The sequence below is a fragment of the Eptesicus fuscus genome, chromosome 4, assembly GCF_027574615.1.
Source record: "Eptesicus fuscus isolate TK198812 chromosome 4, DD_ASM_mEF_20220401, whole genome shotgun sequence".
Taxonomy (NCBI): domain Eukaryota; kingdom Metazoa; phylum Chordata; class Mammalia; order Chiroptera; family Vespertilionidae; genus Eptesicus; species Eptesicus fuscus.
In genome coordinates, this window is record NC_072476.1 from 74,866,265 (window position 1) to 74,881,881 (window position 15,617).

A 15,617-nucleotide genomic window follows, 5' to 3' on the forward strand; every position below is an offset into this window, starting at 1 on the left:
CAAGAGAAACTTCTGCCCTTCTCTCTCTTTAACTACCTAGATTACAAGAACTTGAATTAGGGGCCTTGCCCATAATAAGAAATTATCAGGGATAACTTTTTTTATCTACCTATTAGAGGCCCGGTGCATGAAATTTGTGCATGGGACGGGGTCCCCTCAGCCCAGCCTGCACCCTCTCCAATCGGGACCCCTTGGGGGATGTCCGACTGCTGGTTTAGGCCCAATCCTTGGGATCAGGCCTAAACCAGCAGTCCGACATCCCTATCACAATCCTGGACCACTGGCTCCTAATCACTCACCTGCCTGCCTGCCTGGTCACCCCTAACTGCCCTCCCCTCCCCCCCCCCCAGCCGGCCTGATTGCCCCTAACTGCCCCCCCTGCCAGCCTGGTTGCTCCTAACTGTCCCCCCTGCTGGCCTGGTCACCCCTTACTGCCCCTCCTGCCAGCCTGGTCACCCCCAACTGCTCCCCTCTGCCAGCCTGGTTACCCCTAACTGCCACCCCCCTGCCAACCTGGTTGCCTCCAACTGCCCCCCCACCAGCCTAGTCGCCCTTCACTGCCCCCACTGCCAGCCTAAATCGCCCCCAACTGCCTCCCCTGCCAGCCTAATTGCCCCCAACTGCCTCCCCTGCCGACCTGGTCGCCCCCAACTGCCTCCCCTGCTGACCTGGTCGCCCCCAACTGCACCCCCCCACCAGCCTTGTCGCCCCTAAGTGCCCCCCCCCCCCACCGGCCTGGTTGCCTCTACTGCCCCCCTGCCGGCCTGGTTGCCCCCAACTGCCCCCCCCCACTGACCTGGTTGCCCCCAACTGCCCCCCTCTGCTGGCCTGGTCATCCCATGCAGCCTGCTGTTCAGTTGTTTGTCCCTCACTAACCCCCCTGTTGGCCTGGTCATAGGCAGCCATCTTGTGAGGGCGTGAGGGTTAATTTGCATATTACCTCTTTATTATATAGGATAGGGCAGGGCAAACTACTAATTATTGAATATCTACTCTTCTCATCCTGCAATGACCCCCTGAAGCCCCCAAAGTGCCTTACCCCATCTTAGCTCAGAATGCATATACGCCTCATTTTACCTTTCCGTCTCTGACCCTCTCATGCATGTGAAGGTTTGTCACTGATGTTGATGCTGCACCAGGGAAATCAGAACATAGCCGATGCTATTGTACTTTTTATTAAAAAACAAATTAAATAAAATAGTGATCGGTTCTATATAAAATCGAACCAGAGTCACTAGTTCACGGTGGGGAAGGCTGAGAAGAGGGAGACAAGGACGCGGCTGCAGCAGATTCTTTCTCTTCGTATCTGGGAGGCGATTCAGACGAGAGAGGTGGAGTGTGGGAGGCCTCGGAGGACGAAGGAGTCCCCGAAATGGTATAGATGGATACACGCTCTCGCTCAGGGGCTGCACCTTGGCCCTCAGGAGCTGGGGTCCTGCTGAAAAGAGAGAGAGAGCATGAGAGGGAGGAGAGGGAAAGAGTAACACGCCTTAAGGAGAAGGTTCTTTTCAAATGTGCAAGGACCTAAGGAGTTATTTTTTTCACATTCTATTTATAGACTAGAGGCCCGATGCACGAAATTCATGCAAGAGTAGGCCTTCCTTCCCCCAGATGCCAGCACCGGCTTTCCTCTAATACCTGGGACCTGGGCTTCCCTCCAGCACCCAGGACCCAGGGCTTCCCTCTGGCCACCGGCAGGCATCCAGGACCCAGGCTTCCCTGGCCCCCTGGCTTCATCTGGAAGATCGTCCAAAAGGACATCCGGTCTAATTAGCATATTACTCTTTTATTATTATAGATATGTTTCCATCCCTTGCCCCTTTCTTTCCTTAGAGCTGATGGTAACATCAGGACCGTCTCCCTCCTGTTGTCCTTTCCTTTGTCATTGAAAAGACCTGGAGTGCAAATGTACAGGTGCCGCCCACAAAGAGCGCACGCACAGTTACTGTTCTCTGCTATTGTGTCTTCTGAGGCAGCTAACGTAAGGTAGACCGCAAACAGAACATTAAATCATTAGGCCCCAAACCTGAAGGAAGCAGGAAGGTATAGTCATTAACGGAGTGGGCTTTAGCACCAGGCAGACCTCATCCGAATTTCCATTCTGCTGCTTTCTAGCTGTGTGATGGCTAAGCCTCGGTTCCTCATCTGTAAAATGGGGATCACGGTGCAGACCGCCTGAGACTATGAGGGTTATACGGGGCAATGCAAGAAAAGCCTGCCTCTGGCACACAGAAATCATCACAGCAGCGGGAGTCGTTTTGTTCTTGTTGTTGTTGTTTTAAGTTAATAGACATTTACTTTAGGGCTTGGAGAAGTCCATCATTGGAGAAAAGAGTAGGAAAAAGTCACTAACAGAATTCTACAAATGTCCAGACCCTCACCGCCCCTTCATCCGTGCAGGGCAGTTCCTACACTCGTCTCTGGTCAGATTCCAGCTCACCGCCCCGTCTGCAGCACGAGAACATGTGCCTCCGAGGTGAGTGACCAGCCCAGGCACCACCCGTCCCCGCGGGCTCCCAGGGGCTCCTGTGCCCCGTTTCCCACTGCTTTCAAAAATGCAGGCTCCATGTCTCGGAAGTCAGCTGTCCCTGATCTGCTCACCCACTCACCTTGCCCTGTAAAACCTTCTGGCAGCGAAGATTTCACCTCCTGCATCCTGGTCACCCCTTCAGAAGGTACCAGAGCCTTTGCCAGCCCTGCTCCTCCCTGGCACTTCCCAGGACTCCTTCCTGTGACGCCTGCCCCCATGGATCCTCCGCAGGTCATGAAGCCGCTGCCCTCCTGTCTCAGCAACCTCTTCCCAGTTCCATCTCTCTGTCCAGGCCTAGCCTCTCAGTCCACCTGCCCCTCTACCACGAGCCTGTGCACCCTCTTCTCCCGCTTACCCTGAGCTCAGTCCCACCTCCTCCTCTGCCAGGGACAGCCACTGTCCCTGTCACTCCCCTTACATGACAAGCTCTGCTCCTCCTCACTGTCCTCTCCATCCCAGGTCCCCCACCCCACCACTCACCACCACAGTCTGGCTCCTGGTACCTCAGCCTGTCCATGAGACTCAGCGCCTACCGGTCTGGCCACGGCCAGCCTTTCCCGTTGTGAACTGTGCTAACCAACGGCTCGGAGCCCATCGCTCTGCCTAAAGCAGTGGTCGGCAAACTCATTAGTCCACAGAGCCAAATATCAACAGTACAACGATTGAAATTTCTTTTGAGAGCCAAATTTTTTAAACTTAAAACTTCTTCTAACGCCACTTCTTCAAAATAGACTGGCCCAGGCCGTGGTATTTTGTGGAAGAGCCACACTCAAGGGGCCAAAGACCTGCATGTGGCTCGCGAGCTGCAGTTTGCCGACCACGGGCCTAAAGGAAAAGCTCTTAGATTTCTGCTCTTTAATCTGATCACATGCATGTCTCCTAATTTGTGGCACGTGGGGAGCATGGGGATGGGGGATCTTACATGTCTCTTCAGTTAATCCGAGAGGCTCTGAGGCCCGGGGAACAACTTAATATTGGAGGGAAAATGCAGCTTGGTCAGGTCAGGGTGCAGGTGACTTTAGCCAGTCACTCAAGGACGTCCATTAGTTACTAACACCCTCTGTACCTACCGGAGGTGCCCCGGGACCCCCCACGCCTCCCTACAATCTGAAGCAGCAAGCAGGGGCCGCCGGAGCCCGGCTCAGTTTGCCGGACGGGTTGTTCAACATTGTGAGGGTCAGCCCTGCTCGGAGCACAGAAAAATGCCTGGAGAAGGCTCCACAGTAACCTGGCACAGCCACGTTTATAATTTTTAACTTATGTGCTGCCCAAAGTTTCCTGAAAGGTACTGATAATATTAGGCAATGATCCTGACATGACGTCAGCAAGAAAAGATACCCTCTGATGTTTACTACTCCTGTACTGCAGCCTTCAAGTTCATCTGGCCCGAAATGAGGTACAGGCCTGCAAAGATGAAAATGCTCCTCTTGAAGTTCAAAGGCGAAGTCTTACCCATAGTTAAAAATACTGTAATATGGAGGCGGATTTTCATTTGGAAGCAAACTGTCTGCTCCTGGACTTCTGGTCACGGCAGAAGCTGACGACTCAGGAAAGTAAGGAGGCGGAGGGGGCGGGAATATTATCACGGCATCACCTAAGGAAACACACAACGTCTTGTTGAAGATGGGTAAGTAATAAGTGCAAACAAATTAGCATGCGCAGAACAAATTAAGTACGTATTTGGCTCATCTATAGAAATAGTCAAAACACCTATGCCAACTCCAGCATCAAAAAGTGGTTTGATCAGATTTAGATTCAGAAGGCAGAGGTTGCCAGGGGCTGGGGGCTGGGGGCAGGGGGAGATGGAGTTCGTGTTTAATGGGTGCCAAGTTTCTGTTTGGGATGAGGAAAAACTTCTGGAAATTGATAGTGGTGATAGTTGCACAACATTGTGAATGTACTCAATGCCACCATACACTTAAAAAAAGTCAAAATGGTAAAAATGCATGTTCTATATATTTTACCACAATTTTTAAAAAAATAGTAGGCCTATCTCATTGCAAGTCTGAGCTAAAGCATTTCAGTGAAGCATTTTCTAACCGTGTGCCTCCCCTGGGATGTGTACAGCTTTAAAGTTTTTCTTGTTTTTAACTTACAATTTGTTTTCTTTCTCTTTGTTTTATTGATTTCAGAGAGGAAGAGAGTCGGGGAGAGAGAGAGAAAAACATCAATGATGAGAGAGAATCATCAATCGGCTGCCTCCTGCATGCTACACTCCCCACCAGGGATCAAGCCCAAAACCTAGACACATGCCTTGACTGGGAATTGAACCATGACCTCCTGGCTCATAGGTCAACACTCAACCACTAAACCACACCAGTTGGGCTTAACTTACATTTTTAATTCATCAAAAGTTAGCTGTTGGATCAAGTGCCTTGTTCCTCAAATGCAGTTTCACCTCTGAACAGATTAGCTACCCTACGTCCCATCACTGGCATCGCCATGGCTGTGGTTTATGCTCTTGTAGAGTCTTTACCTACCAATATTTCACCAAGCTTCGAAAAACAAAGTCAAACTAAAAGGAAAGCTTGTTTTTAGCATTTCTAGCCGGGCACCTGTGTTTTGGGGAGGAGAACCGAGGGACCAGACTCAAGCTCTAATCTGCATTTCCATTTCAAAACAAATGCGCCACACGAGTTGCCCAGAGCACTCTGGCCCTGAGACAAGCACCACTGCTCAGGGGTCTGAGGCGACCTTGGAGAGCTGGCAGCACCCGCGAGCTCAGGAAGAATGAAGGAGGAGAGAGGCCCTCTCTGTGGAAGGAGCCGGGTTTGTGCTGGGCAGCAGATCTGATGCTTGCCTAGCTAGGGACAGGATTCTTGAGAGCTCCTGGGTTCCATTTGCCAGTTACCAACCCAGGTTGGCCCTGAACAAGTCTTTGAACCCCTCTAGGCCTCAGCTGCCACATCTGTCAATTGCAGGCCGTCACTGAACCTGCCTCGGGGCAGGTAGGAGGAAATGGATTCACCTGCAGCCATTAAAACAGGGCTGGGCAAAGAGCGAACCCTCTCAGCTGTCCCACGCCCTCCCAGCTGCGTTCTTCACACTCCGCCAGCCTGTGGCACTTATTTGCATGTCTGAAGAAACACTCCCAACTGGCAGTCCTGGCCAGTGGTTCCACTCCGCACCTTGTGCACGAACTCCACCGCTCCTAGCTGTTGGAGCTTACCTTGCTGACCTAAATCGATAAAGCATAATGCTTGTCTTTTCACTTTCCTCAGAAGGCCTGGGTAGGTCAGAGGAAGTAAGGTTAGGTGTTCGCTTTAATTACACATTGTAGGACATAGGACTTGGGAATGAGCCTCTAAAGCAGGCCAGTCACCTATCAAACATCAAACACAAACAAGGAAATGTGCAAAGTCAACAGTTATCTCTGGGCTAGTCCATCTGCCAGTCAGCTCCCGGCCTCCCACACTCACAATCTGCTCTCAACAGGAAAAGAGTCCACCCCGGGTTTCCCTGTCACTTAGGCCCTGCAGGACTTGGTGTCCTCCGTGACTTGGAATCATATACCCGTCAAGGGAGGGCTGTCTCCTGTACCAGCTGCGTGGCCAGGTCCTGCACTGAGTATGTTCACAGACAGCACATCATTGGTTTATCTCCCAGGGGGTGTAGGGGGAAGAGCTGAATTCTGGGACTGAGCCAAGAACTGCCTCTTATCACCCCCGTTTCCCTCATAAGGCAGAACCGACCATTAGAGACAATGTCCAGAGTCTTATCGATTGTACTAGAAGTCTTGATTTCTAAAAATTTAAACCCCATGCCATCATATCAAAGGAGAGAAAAACAAGGACTTAGGGTGCCCGATTTTCACAGGTTTGATGGGATTTAAAGGGTTAAGCAGAAAAGATTTTAAGATTTTAAACTATGCAGTGCCGACAGACAGCAGGACAGAACTGCCCAGGGGGTAGAGCCCCGCTACCCACTGCCCCCCACATTCCAGCCACCAGGACAGAGGCTGCCCCCAAACTCTCCTAATAGCAAATCCAAAGGGCACACCTTAAAATGTCCCCAGCTAAGTGAACACGGAGCATCCCATGAGGGTGTCCACATGGACCCCACTGTGCTCCCGAAAGGACTGAGACCGTCTACATTGGGTGAGCCCTGTTGTCATGTGACAACTACCCAGAACACTCGGTGAAGACAAAACCAGCAGAAACAGGACTCCAACCCCGTGCCCCGGGGAAGGTGCTATACAAGGGCCATAGTTTGGATGCTGGCTCTGCCGCTTGCGACCTTGTGACCTTGAGCAAGTTACTTAATATCCCTGGGCCTCGGTTTCTTCATCTCTAACATGGAGACACTAAGAGTATCTGCCTCAGTTGGTCCTCGTGGAAGTGAAGGAATTTCACACAATAGGCTCTTGAAGAACATTAAGATGCGTGTTTAGCACAGGAATAAATAAGCTTTACATATGTGTTAGCTGCTATTAATAGATAACTAATATTTGTGTTGTCACGGTAGTATATAAATACACAATGAAATAAGCTGGGAGCATCAACCCTGGCTCAATGCAAGGATTGTCTATAAGTCCACCTGCCCTTCCCCTCTGAGGCTGGTGCCCTGCAGGGCCCGCAGCCCCGGGACCGCCCCGTCTCTGCTGGGAGCACTGCTGCCTCCCTAGACAGCCCCGGACCCAAGGGGCCTCTCACTCCCACTCTCCTCCACTATCCCCTCCATGGTTTCTGCTCTGCAGTTCTCCTTGCCTAGCCTTTTAGAGGTCAAGGATGTGGCTTCAGAGCTTTCTAAAGGAGACTGAGGGAAAAAACCACAGTACAGTAATTTGCATAAATGAGTAGCAATGGGGTTTTTTCTTGGTTGTGTGACGCTGAGGCCAAAGTTACTGACATTGTCCTTGCGGGGAAGGGTGACTCTGGGAAATGGTAATCCATCTATTCAGCAGAACCCAAGGGGCCCAAAAGGAATTACTAGGCATTCCATGGGGGAAAGAAGGGACAGGTGTTGCCACATTTCATCTTCATTTATGCCACTGCTTCCCAACTTTGCCCTAATCCTGAAGTTACAGAAAACAAAGAACAATGCAGAAAACAGAAGGCCCCTCGACACATAGAAGACCGGTAGACTTGGGACAGACTCAGAATCCTGGGAAGTTAGTGCTGGAAGGAATCTTAGAAATGCTCGCTTTATGGATGTATAAACCAAGGCCATGGGAGGGTAAGGACTTAACCAAGGACAGTCAGCCAGTGACAGTCAGGGATGCGAACTCCTGCGTCCAGCAATGCGAAGTGCCACAGGTTTTAGTGTGAGAATAACAGGGGGAGGAGGGTCGCTTGGCAGGTCCCTAAGGTGACAGAGGACTTGCAGGCTGTCCTTGAGATTCTTTCCACTTTCCCCTACATTTGCTCTGTGACATTACTCAAGGTTACCACTTAATGTCCCAAAGCATTTGCTAAATAATATGGAATTACTGGGGCAAAATGATGTATACATGGACTTCTTTGGGGCCTACATAGCAGCAGCTCTGTGTGTGTGTGTGTGTGTGTGTGTGTGTGTGTGTGTGTGTGTGTGAGAGAGAGAGAGAGAGAGAGAGAGAGAGAGAGAGAGAGAGAGAGAGAGAAACACCTAGGCCAGACCCAGGGTAGGCCAGGGAAGCCTTGATTAACAGCCACTGTGATGTGAGCACGCACAGGAATGAAGCCACGCACCTACAGTGACCTGAACAGGCTCCGTGTTCTGGGTCTGTCTCTCTTCACTTTCAGAGGTATTCTGGCCCTCGTTCAAGTTGTTTCTCTTCTTAACATGGGCGACCACGAAGAAACACAGTCCCATGAGCACAATCAAGGGTCCCATGATCTGCAGGGACAGGAATCCACAGATCTGGGGCTCCTCGTCGGCAGTGTCTGTCTCATTCAGTGGTTCCTGCTCCCAGTCTGAGCCACAGCCAGGGACCCAAATGCCCAATATGCTGATGAGCATGCCGCTGGTCAAGAACAGAAATCCAAAGATGAGGCACTGGGCAAACTGGCGGCTCTCTCCGCAGATGAAGGGTCGGTCAGGGTCTGCCCGGTTGCCTCGACGGCGCCCCTGCCGGAACTGAAGTAGTGCCCGGGAGCGGGCCAGGATCACAGCCCCGAGCCCAACGGCGGCACACGCAGGCCCGGCGACCCTCAGCACCATGCTGCAGTCTGGGAGGGGTTTGTATTGGCATGCCTGGAACCCAAAGATGGAGAGCAGGACTCCCACAAACAGCAGGATGGCACCAAAGACGAAAAGGAAGAATATGAGCATGCTGACATGCCTGTCTCGCTGGACCCCATCTGGTTCAGCTGCTGCAGGAGACATGGCCAGAAGAGGCCCCCTCCCCGGAGAGGGGTGGGCCGTGTTTCCTTCCCTCCAGTGGTTTCAACAGCTCTGCAAACAGAACCAAACACCAAATTAAAGCGGGCACAGGTGTTCCTGACCCACCTGTTCTTTTGCTGGCCATTTCAGAAATCACACCAAGATGAAGTCATGGGGAATAGAACTTCATCCAACTGCTACACTGTAGAACAATGAGTTGGTTTATGAGTCAGAAGGACGGGCATTCAGAAACTCCTGAATATTTAATTTTATGAAGATATTCAAGAAGAAGAAATGCAATTACCATGCACCTAAGAGGATCTTAAAAAAATAAAATAAAACTCCTTACGGGGATGTAAAGTACAGCATAGGAAATACAGTCAATAATATTATAATAACCATGTATGCTGTCAGGGGGGTACTAGACTTATTGGGGGGGTCACTTCATAAGCTATGTAAATGTCTATGCTGTACACCTGAAACTAATATAATATTGAATATCAACTGTAATTTTTTAAATTATTTTAATAAAATTCTTAAAAACCCATATAGCAAAAGTAATTGGGTGTGGCTTTTCCTGTTCTGAGTCTTACAAATTCACTCACCCAGGCAAACAATGGTGAGTGAGGGAAGAACCTCAGGGATTATTGCTGATTTACAGGCATCCCACATTTCATCACAGCTGCTCTGAGCATTTCCATGCCGGTAAGTTTTTGTTCAGTCACTGACTTTCCATTTCCTGTTCTAGACCCGCAGCAACTTTCCATTCCGTGCTTCATTCTAAGGCTACCTCCCCAGGACAACGTTCAGCAGTGTCCACGGACTGGGAAGGCAGTTCAGGAACGCAGTGAGTTTAGTGGATATTAAGTTAACTCTGTCCAAAAGGCGATGCTTGAGTTCTCACTCGGGGGCTTCCTGGGTCTGGAATCTGGTGGCCCGGCTGCTGCGTGGGCCTGGGATGAACCCAGGGAGCGCGGCACAGCCGGCGGGCGGAGCCCTGCCTCCCAGGTGGCCAGGCGGCCTCGCGCTCACCCTCCTTCGTGGTGCCACCCACTTCCACAAAGAGGCTGAGGCTGTTCAAAATAAGCAGCTGATAAAATCACCGGTCAAACAGCAATGGAGCTTGACTTGGAAAGATGAGTGCAAGTGAATCAAGCGGGAAAGCACTTTGCACAAGATCACCCCAGCCCTGCTCTCCAAGGGTATCACGTATTGAACACCGGAGCCATTGTTGAAGAGGGGTCTGGTTTACGCAGACTGCTATCCCGTTATCTTGTTTGCTCTAATGAATGGGATATTCAAGTCGGGGCACTCGAAAGGACAATCTGAGTGTGAAGACTGTCTTCACCGCTCGAGGAAAGAAAACCTTTCCAAATAGCTTGTGCCCCTTGCATCCGTGGTCTCAGGAAGGAGCTCAAGCCTGCGGCTCGGAAGCCAGGGCCATCTTGACAAACCCAAATCATGATCAAGTAGAGTCAGTTTAGGTAAAGAAAGCAAACGCTCTGTCTTCCACGAGGAAGTAATTTTCCAGGAAAAAATATGATAGAATCAAAAGGAAGTTGAAGAAAGAAGGCAATGCATGTTTTCATTTTTAAACTTGGAAGAACTATTTATGAAGATGCAGTTAAGCTGAGACAAAGACTTCAAGGATTGCACTAACTTTTTTTAAAATTTCTGAATCATGTAATCCCTTTTGCTGGTCCCAGAGATGAGGGTGAGTCTCTGCTACAAAGTCCTCTCAGGAATTCATTGTGTTCCTGACGCCTTCAAATTTGAAGTGAGTGGCAAGGCTTCAACCACCTAAAGGCAAGTTCCCAAACACCAGCCAAGGAAACAGAAGCCCCAAACTGGATTTGCAGCTTCTTCCCCAGGGCCAGTGGATTAAGTACCTGGCATCTGCGTTCATCCCTGATGCAAAATAGTGTGTGGGTAGTGGGTCAGTCAGTCTGTCTATTCTCTCTCTCGCACACGAACCCACGATCGGACACACAGACTAAGAGGAAATTAAACCTTTTCTAAATACCAGCCTACCCCTAATTTCCCAAAGCCAAATTCGCCTCCCTAACCCTGTCCGTTTTCCGAAGGACATTTCCAAACCAGCAGCCCCTAACTCCCTCCAATGCTCTGGTCCTGTCTGGGGATCCGGGCAAGGAGAGGCAACCGTGTTTTATGGGAAATAGCTCCGTGGATTTTAGGGAGCCAGAGTGCGCGTCTCCCCAGGACACAGGTCAGTGCGGGATCCCTGGCGCCGGCGCCGCTCTGCGCACCCAGCCCCGCCGGAAACCCTGGGACCGGGCCGGATCCGCTTACCTGGGACGCGGTCCTGCTGCGGGGCGCTCCTCGGAGCCCGGCTCTGGCCTCGGGTGTGCGCTCGGCGGAGCCGCACCGCTCACTCCCACCTGCGGGTCCCGGCGCGGAGGGCGGGCCGCCACTGTATTTACAGGAGGAGGCGGTGCCGGGAGGCGCGGCGGCCGGCGGCGGGCACGGGCAGGGCAGGGCGGGCCGGCGGGAGCTGGCTGCCACCGGGTGCTCCCTTCGGGGCGGAAGGCGCCCAAGCCTGGGGGTGCAGGGCGGGGGTCCGCCAGCCCTGGCCGCTTCCGCGCCGGTGACCGTGGGCACGAGGAGTCCGAGAGGAATCCCTAGGGGCGTCGGGGCGGCGATCGGAGGAGGGTCTCCTCCTGGCTGGCTGACCCGCGCTGCGCCAGCCGAGACCCCGCAGCGGGAAGGGGGCGGGTGTCCTCCGGGGCTGGGTTCCAGGGTTCGGGGCGGGGGCGTGAGAAAGGGAAGCGTCTACCCGCACCCCGTGGGGCCCCCGCCTTCCCGCCGCTGCGCCCTCCACCACCGCGCGGCTTGGGGAGGGTCCACCCAGTGTCCTGCCGTTCGGCAAACTTTGCCTTTGGGTCCCTGGAGCCCGTCCTCGCCGAGAGCTCCCCGACGAACAGGTGACGGAGATACCGGCTCACAGAAATGCACGCGCCATTAGAAGGGGCTCCGTACCCGAGGCGTCCGACGTGAGGTCCTCGCTCCCAGCGCGAAGCAGGCCCCTGGCGGGCCCGGGCCCTTCCTCTCGGGTGTGCTCACAGCCCTCCTTGGCCCCAGAACCCCCTGCCCAGTTCTCAGTCGCTAGCGACCGGCTGGAATTAAACTGGTAACTTTCCCTGCCCTTGAACCAGGAGTTTCAGGATGGGTTTGCTAATCCCCGTGCTATTTGTAACCTGCCCCGTGACACGTGACTCAGATTCAACTGTGCCAGTTTCCACACCCCAGAGGTCAGGGCGCTGGGGAAGGTGAGTAAAGGGCTCAGCACAAGCTCCAGGAGCCCTGGGGACTTCCCCATCCCCCCCACTTCTCCCCAGCTTCCCGTCCACTTTGCCGGACACTCAGTCACAAGTTCACACCAATTGCATTAACCTTTTTAGAGTACAAACACTCAGCAGACCTAACATAGCAAGCTGTTCCCAGTAGTTCTCCCTGAGCGTCAAGAAGGTCACAGAGGTGAGGTGACGCTCGAGGAAAGGGTCAGAGGGAGGCAAAGAGGGATGGCTGTTAGCTGGGCTCTGAGGCCTGGACCCCTGGGTGGTAAGATGGGGCTTCCCCAGGGAGGCATCCGGACAAGTTACAGCGTGGGCAGGTGCTGGGGGCACTTGCCTCAGGGGCCAGCGGGGGGCCTTTTCCACAGTCACATGCTCTCGCCTCTGCAAAGCTCTGCCCTAAGGGAAGAACGCTGGTTATGACTCTAGTGAAGGATCCTAACCTCATGACCCCATGGGCCTGCCAGGTTCCGTGTTCCGCTTTACCTGCAGCCTGTGGCTCGTTACAGACCTCGGATAAGGTTGCAGCCAGAAGGCAACAGGTGAACTAAAACAGCCATTTTTTCATCTGAGAAAACAGACCTAGAGACATAACGTTAGTCCACAGCTGGTTAATGTGACCCCCATGGACTGACTCTTCATTGTTCCTCTGTCACCCGTTGTACACCTGTCACCCAGAGGACACACAATGCCACAGACTCAAAAAAGGGCTTTTATGACATGGCTTTTCGGTCATTATAACACTATAGATACTGTATCTCAAGGACATTGCGGCAATCCGTGTGGAGGGTGGAGATAATCCTGGTCAAAGTGTCAGGATGAACCCCCTTCTGGAAGGGCCTCAAAGTACAGCTGGCTAACCAGCAGGTCACCAGCCGTGGGGACTGCACAACGGGCCTGCTAACCACTCCTTGTACCAGAGCCTTTCTACCTCTCCCTTCCTTATTTCCCCCCTCTCCCTCATTTAAAACTCACTCCCTAGTAGAGTTGTGTGCGGACCTGCAAGGGGCCTGTTGATACAGCTGCCCCTCCGGTGCCACATGACTGCGGGCTGGCCACACATGACAGACTCGAATGTACTGGCATCAAGGACAATCAGATTAGCTTCCACCTGGAATATCTGCTGCTTGGGCTGTTTGTGTCTTTTGGAGCCCGTTTGACTAAATTAAATTCCGTGGAATCCAGTCCTCCTGGGTCAAGTAGGAGAGACATACCCACCAGCCTTCGAGGTGCTTGTCTCGGGAGCAGACCCGTTCTTAGGAAGGAGAAGGCATGACCCGTCTCTACCCGAAACCAAGAGGCCTTTCCTGCCTGCGTGGTTGTGAACAAGAGATAAGCCCAGACAAAATCCTTCGGAAAGCAGCCTCAGAACACGCTTCTAAAAACGGGCGAACCTTGAATTCAGGAAGTCAAGACAGAGAGTTAAGCCAAGGCGAGCACTCATTGATCCACGCGGCAGGCATTTGATTGCTGACCGTGTGCCCATAAACAAAACAGGAAATCCTTTGCCCACGTGGAACTTACAATTTAAGAAGGAGAAAGGCAATAAAAGGAACACGCACATTATACAGAGTATTGGAAAGCACTCGGTGCTGTGGGGAGTCAGAAACCCCAGAGGGCGGCTGGGAGATTTCAGTTGCAATAGGGTGGTTAAGGAAGGCGGCTCCCAGAAGGTGACATTGCAGCCAAACTTGAAGGGAATGAGGAAGCAAGCATATTGATAAACCATTATTGCATAACAAATTGCTGCCGAATTTAGAAGCTTAAAACAGCTACGATTTATTCTCTCGGTTCCTGGGGGTCCGAATCTGGGACTATGAATCAAGACAGGGAAGACTGAGGGCGGGCCAAGTTGGAGGAGGACGTTTCGGAGTTCAGTTTGGGGCCTGTAGCTGGGTGGTTCTGGCTCGGGGTCTCTCACTCAAGCAGTTGGCTAGGGCTCCCTCATCTGCAGGCCCGAGAGCCTGGCTCCAAGGTGGCTCACTCCATGGCTGTGGGTAGGAGGCCTCAGTTTCTCGCCAGGTGGACCTGCCCACAGAGCAGCCTGAATGTCCTCAGGACATGGCAGCTGGCTTCCCCTGGAGCGAGTGATCCAAGAGAAAGCAAATGAGGTGGACAGGGCAGAGCCTCTTGTGACGTAATCTCTGAACACCACCACTGCTCCTGCATTCTATTCCCGGGAACTGAGTCACTAAGTCAAGGGATTAGGCTCCACCTCTTGAGGGAGGGAGTATCAAAGAATTTGATATATTTTAAAACTATGAATTGGAACATATTTTCAAACGATCACAGAGAAATACAATGGTATTGGTGGGGAGAAGGAAATAGCCCTGGCAGAGAGGAAACCGCAAATGCAAAGGCCCTGGGGCAGGAGCAGGTGTATTCAAGGAAGAACAAGAGGCCAGGTGCCTGGGGCGGGTGAGCAAGAGGGAGGGGGGTGGGAAAGGGGGTCGGGGAGGGAATGTGTGTGTGTGGCCACGTGCACCAGGCTGCGTGGGGCTTTGTCGTGGGCCGTTGTACTGGAGATGGGAAGCCTTTGGAGGGTTTGGGGTTGGTTTTGTTTTGTTTTTAGCAGAGTGTGATGTGAGGTGACTTATTTAAAAAAAAAAAAAAAAAAAAACTACAGTGGCTTCTGGATGAGAACAGCCTGAGGAGGAGGAAGAGTAGAGGGGAGGGAGACCCTTTAGGAAGCTATTGTAATAACCCAGGAGACAGAGGGCTGTGGCTTGTGTTTGGAGGTGATAAAAATGGTTGGATTCCCCTATGTATCTCAAAGACAGAGTCCACAGGGTTTTCCATGGACTGGATGTGGGTTTTCACCCCAAGGTTTTTGGCCTGAGGACATGGGAGGATGGTTCCGGCATTGACCAAGACAGGGAAGAGAAAGCCAAGGGCAGGCCAAGTTGGAAGGGGACGTTTCGGAGTTCAGTTTGGGGCATGTTAACCCTGTGATGTCCATTAGACATCGGAGTGAAGTTGAGTAGGCGACTGAATATACATGCCTGGAGTTCAGGAATTCTGGAAGGAATACCTCGCTGTGGTCTGTCGGTGATGTTGATTACAAAATCAGGAAGGCTGGCCCCTCCTCTGGAAGAGCTGACACGTGCCTATGTGGCTGCACCTGCTGCTGAGGCCTCCACGAAGGCACAAAGCAAGGGCGACTGGTGCCAACCCACGCGGGGGTTTCAGGTGTTTCCAGGGCAGAGGGGCAGCGCCGCTGGGAGGGATGGGCTTCCGCCGGGGCAGGGCCTCCTGCTCCTTCCCTCCCTCCGCGCTGGCCACGTGGCACTCCTCAGGGCACTGCCAACCCGGAAAAGAAGTTCTGGGCAAGTGGTGTGTTTGGGCTTGTAAAATACCTATCACCATTTTTTTTTCAGAATTCACAAGATTACAGAATGGCAGTCAGTCATTAAGTCTGCCAGCTTCTAGTTTCTCTTTTGGTCTCTCACGGGTCCTGCCCCCGGGTCACCTCAGCA

The 15,617-nt window shown here is 52.4% G+C and overlaps 1 protein-coding gene across 2 annotated transcripts; it reads right to left on the reverse strand.

Moving 5' to 3' along the window:
* Positions 1-1,165: 1,165 nt before the first annotated feature.
* TMEM171 (transmembrane protein 171) lies at positions 1,166-11,898 on the reverse strand. Of its 2 annotated transcripts, none has more exons than XM_054714301.1 (4): positions 11,141-11,898; positions 8,197-8,902; positions 3,983-4,124; positions 1,166-1,435 (listed from the first exon to the last, which is right to left on the reverse strand). In XM_054714301.1, exons 2-4 carry the CDS (start codon positions 8,831-8,833, stop codon positions 1,240-1,242), a joined length of 975 nt encoding a protein of 324 aa, XP_054570276.1. In that variant the 5' UTR covers positions 8,834-8,902; positions 11,141-11,898; the 3' UTR covers positions 1,166-1,239. The 2 variants fall into 2 exon arrangements, with proteins under 2 accessions (XP_054570276.1, XP_054570275.1); XM_054714300.1 differs by having other exon boundaries at positions 1,166-1,438.
* Between the last annotated feature and the right edge of the window lie 3,719 nt (positions 11,899-15,617).

Excerpts from the sequence above, each read along its gene's own strand:
- TMEM171 (XM_054714300.1), bottom strand. The coding sequence starts at position 8,833 with ATGTCTCCTGCAGCAGCTGAACCAGATGGGGTCCAGCGAGACAGGCAT. Across the intron at positions 4,125-8,196 it reads GCCTGTTCAGGTCACTGTAG|GTGATGCCGTGATAATATTC; the intron begins GTGCGTGGCTTC and ends GTGTTTCCTTAG. Across the intron at positions 1,439-3,982 it reads TACAGTATTTTTAACTATGG|CAGGACCCCAGCTCCTGAGG; the intron begins GTAAGACTTCGC and ends CTCTCTTTTCAG.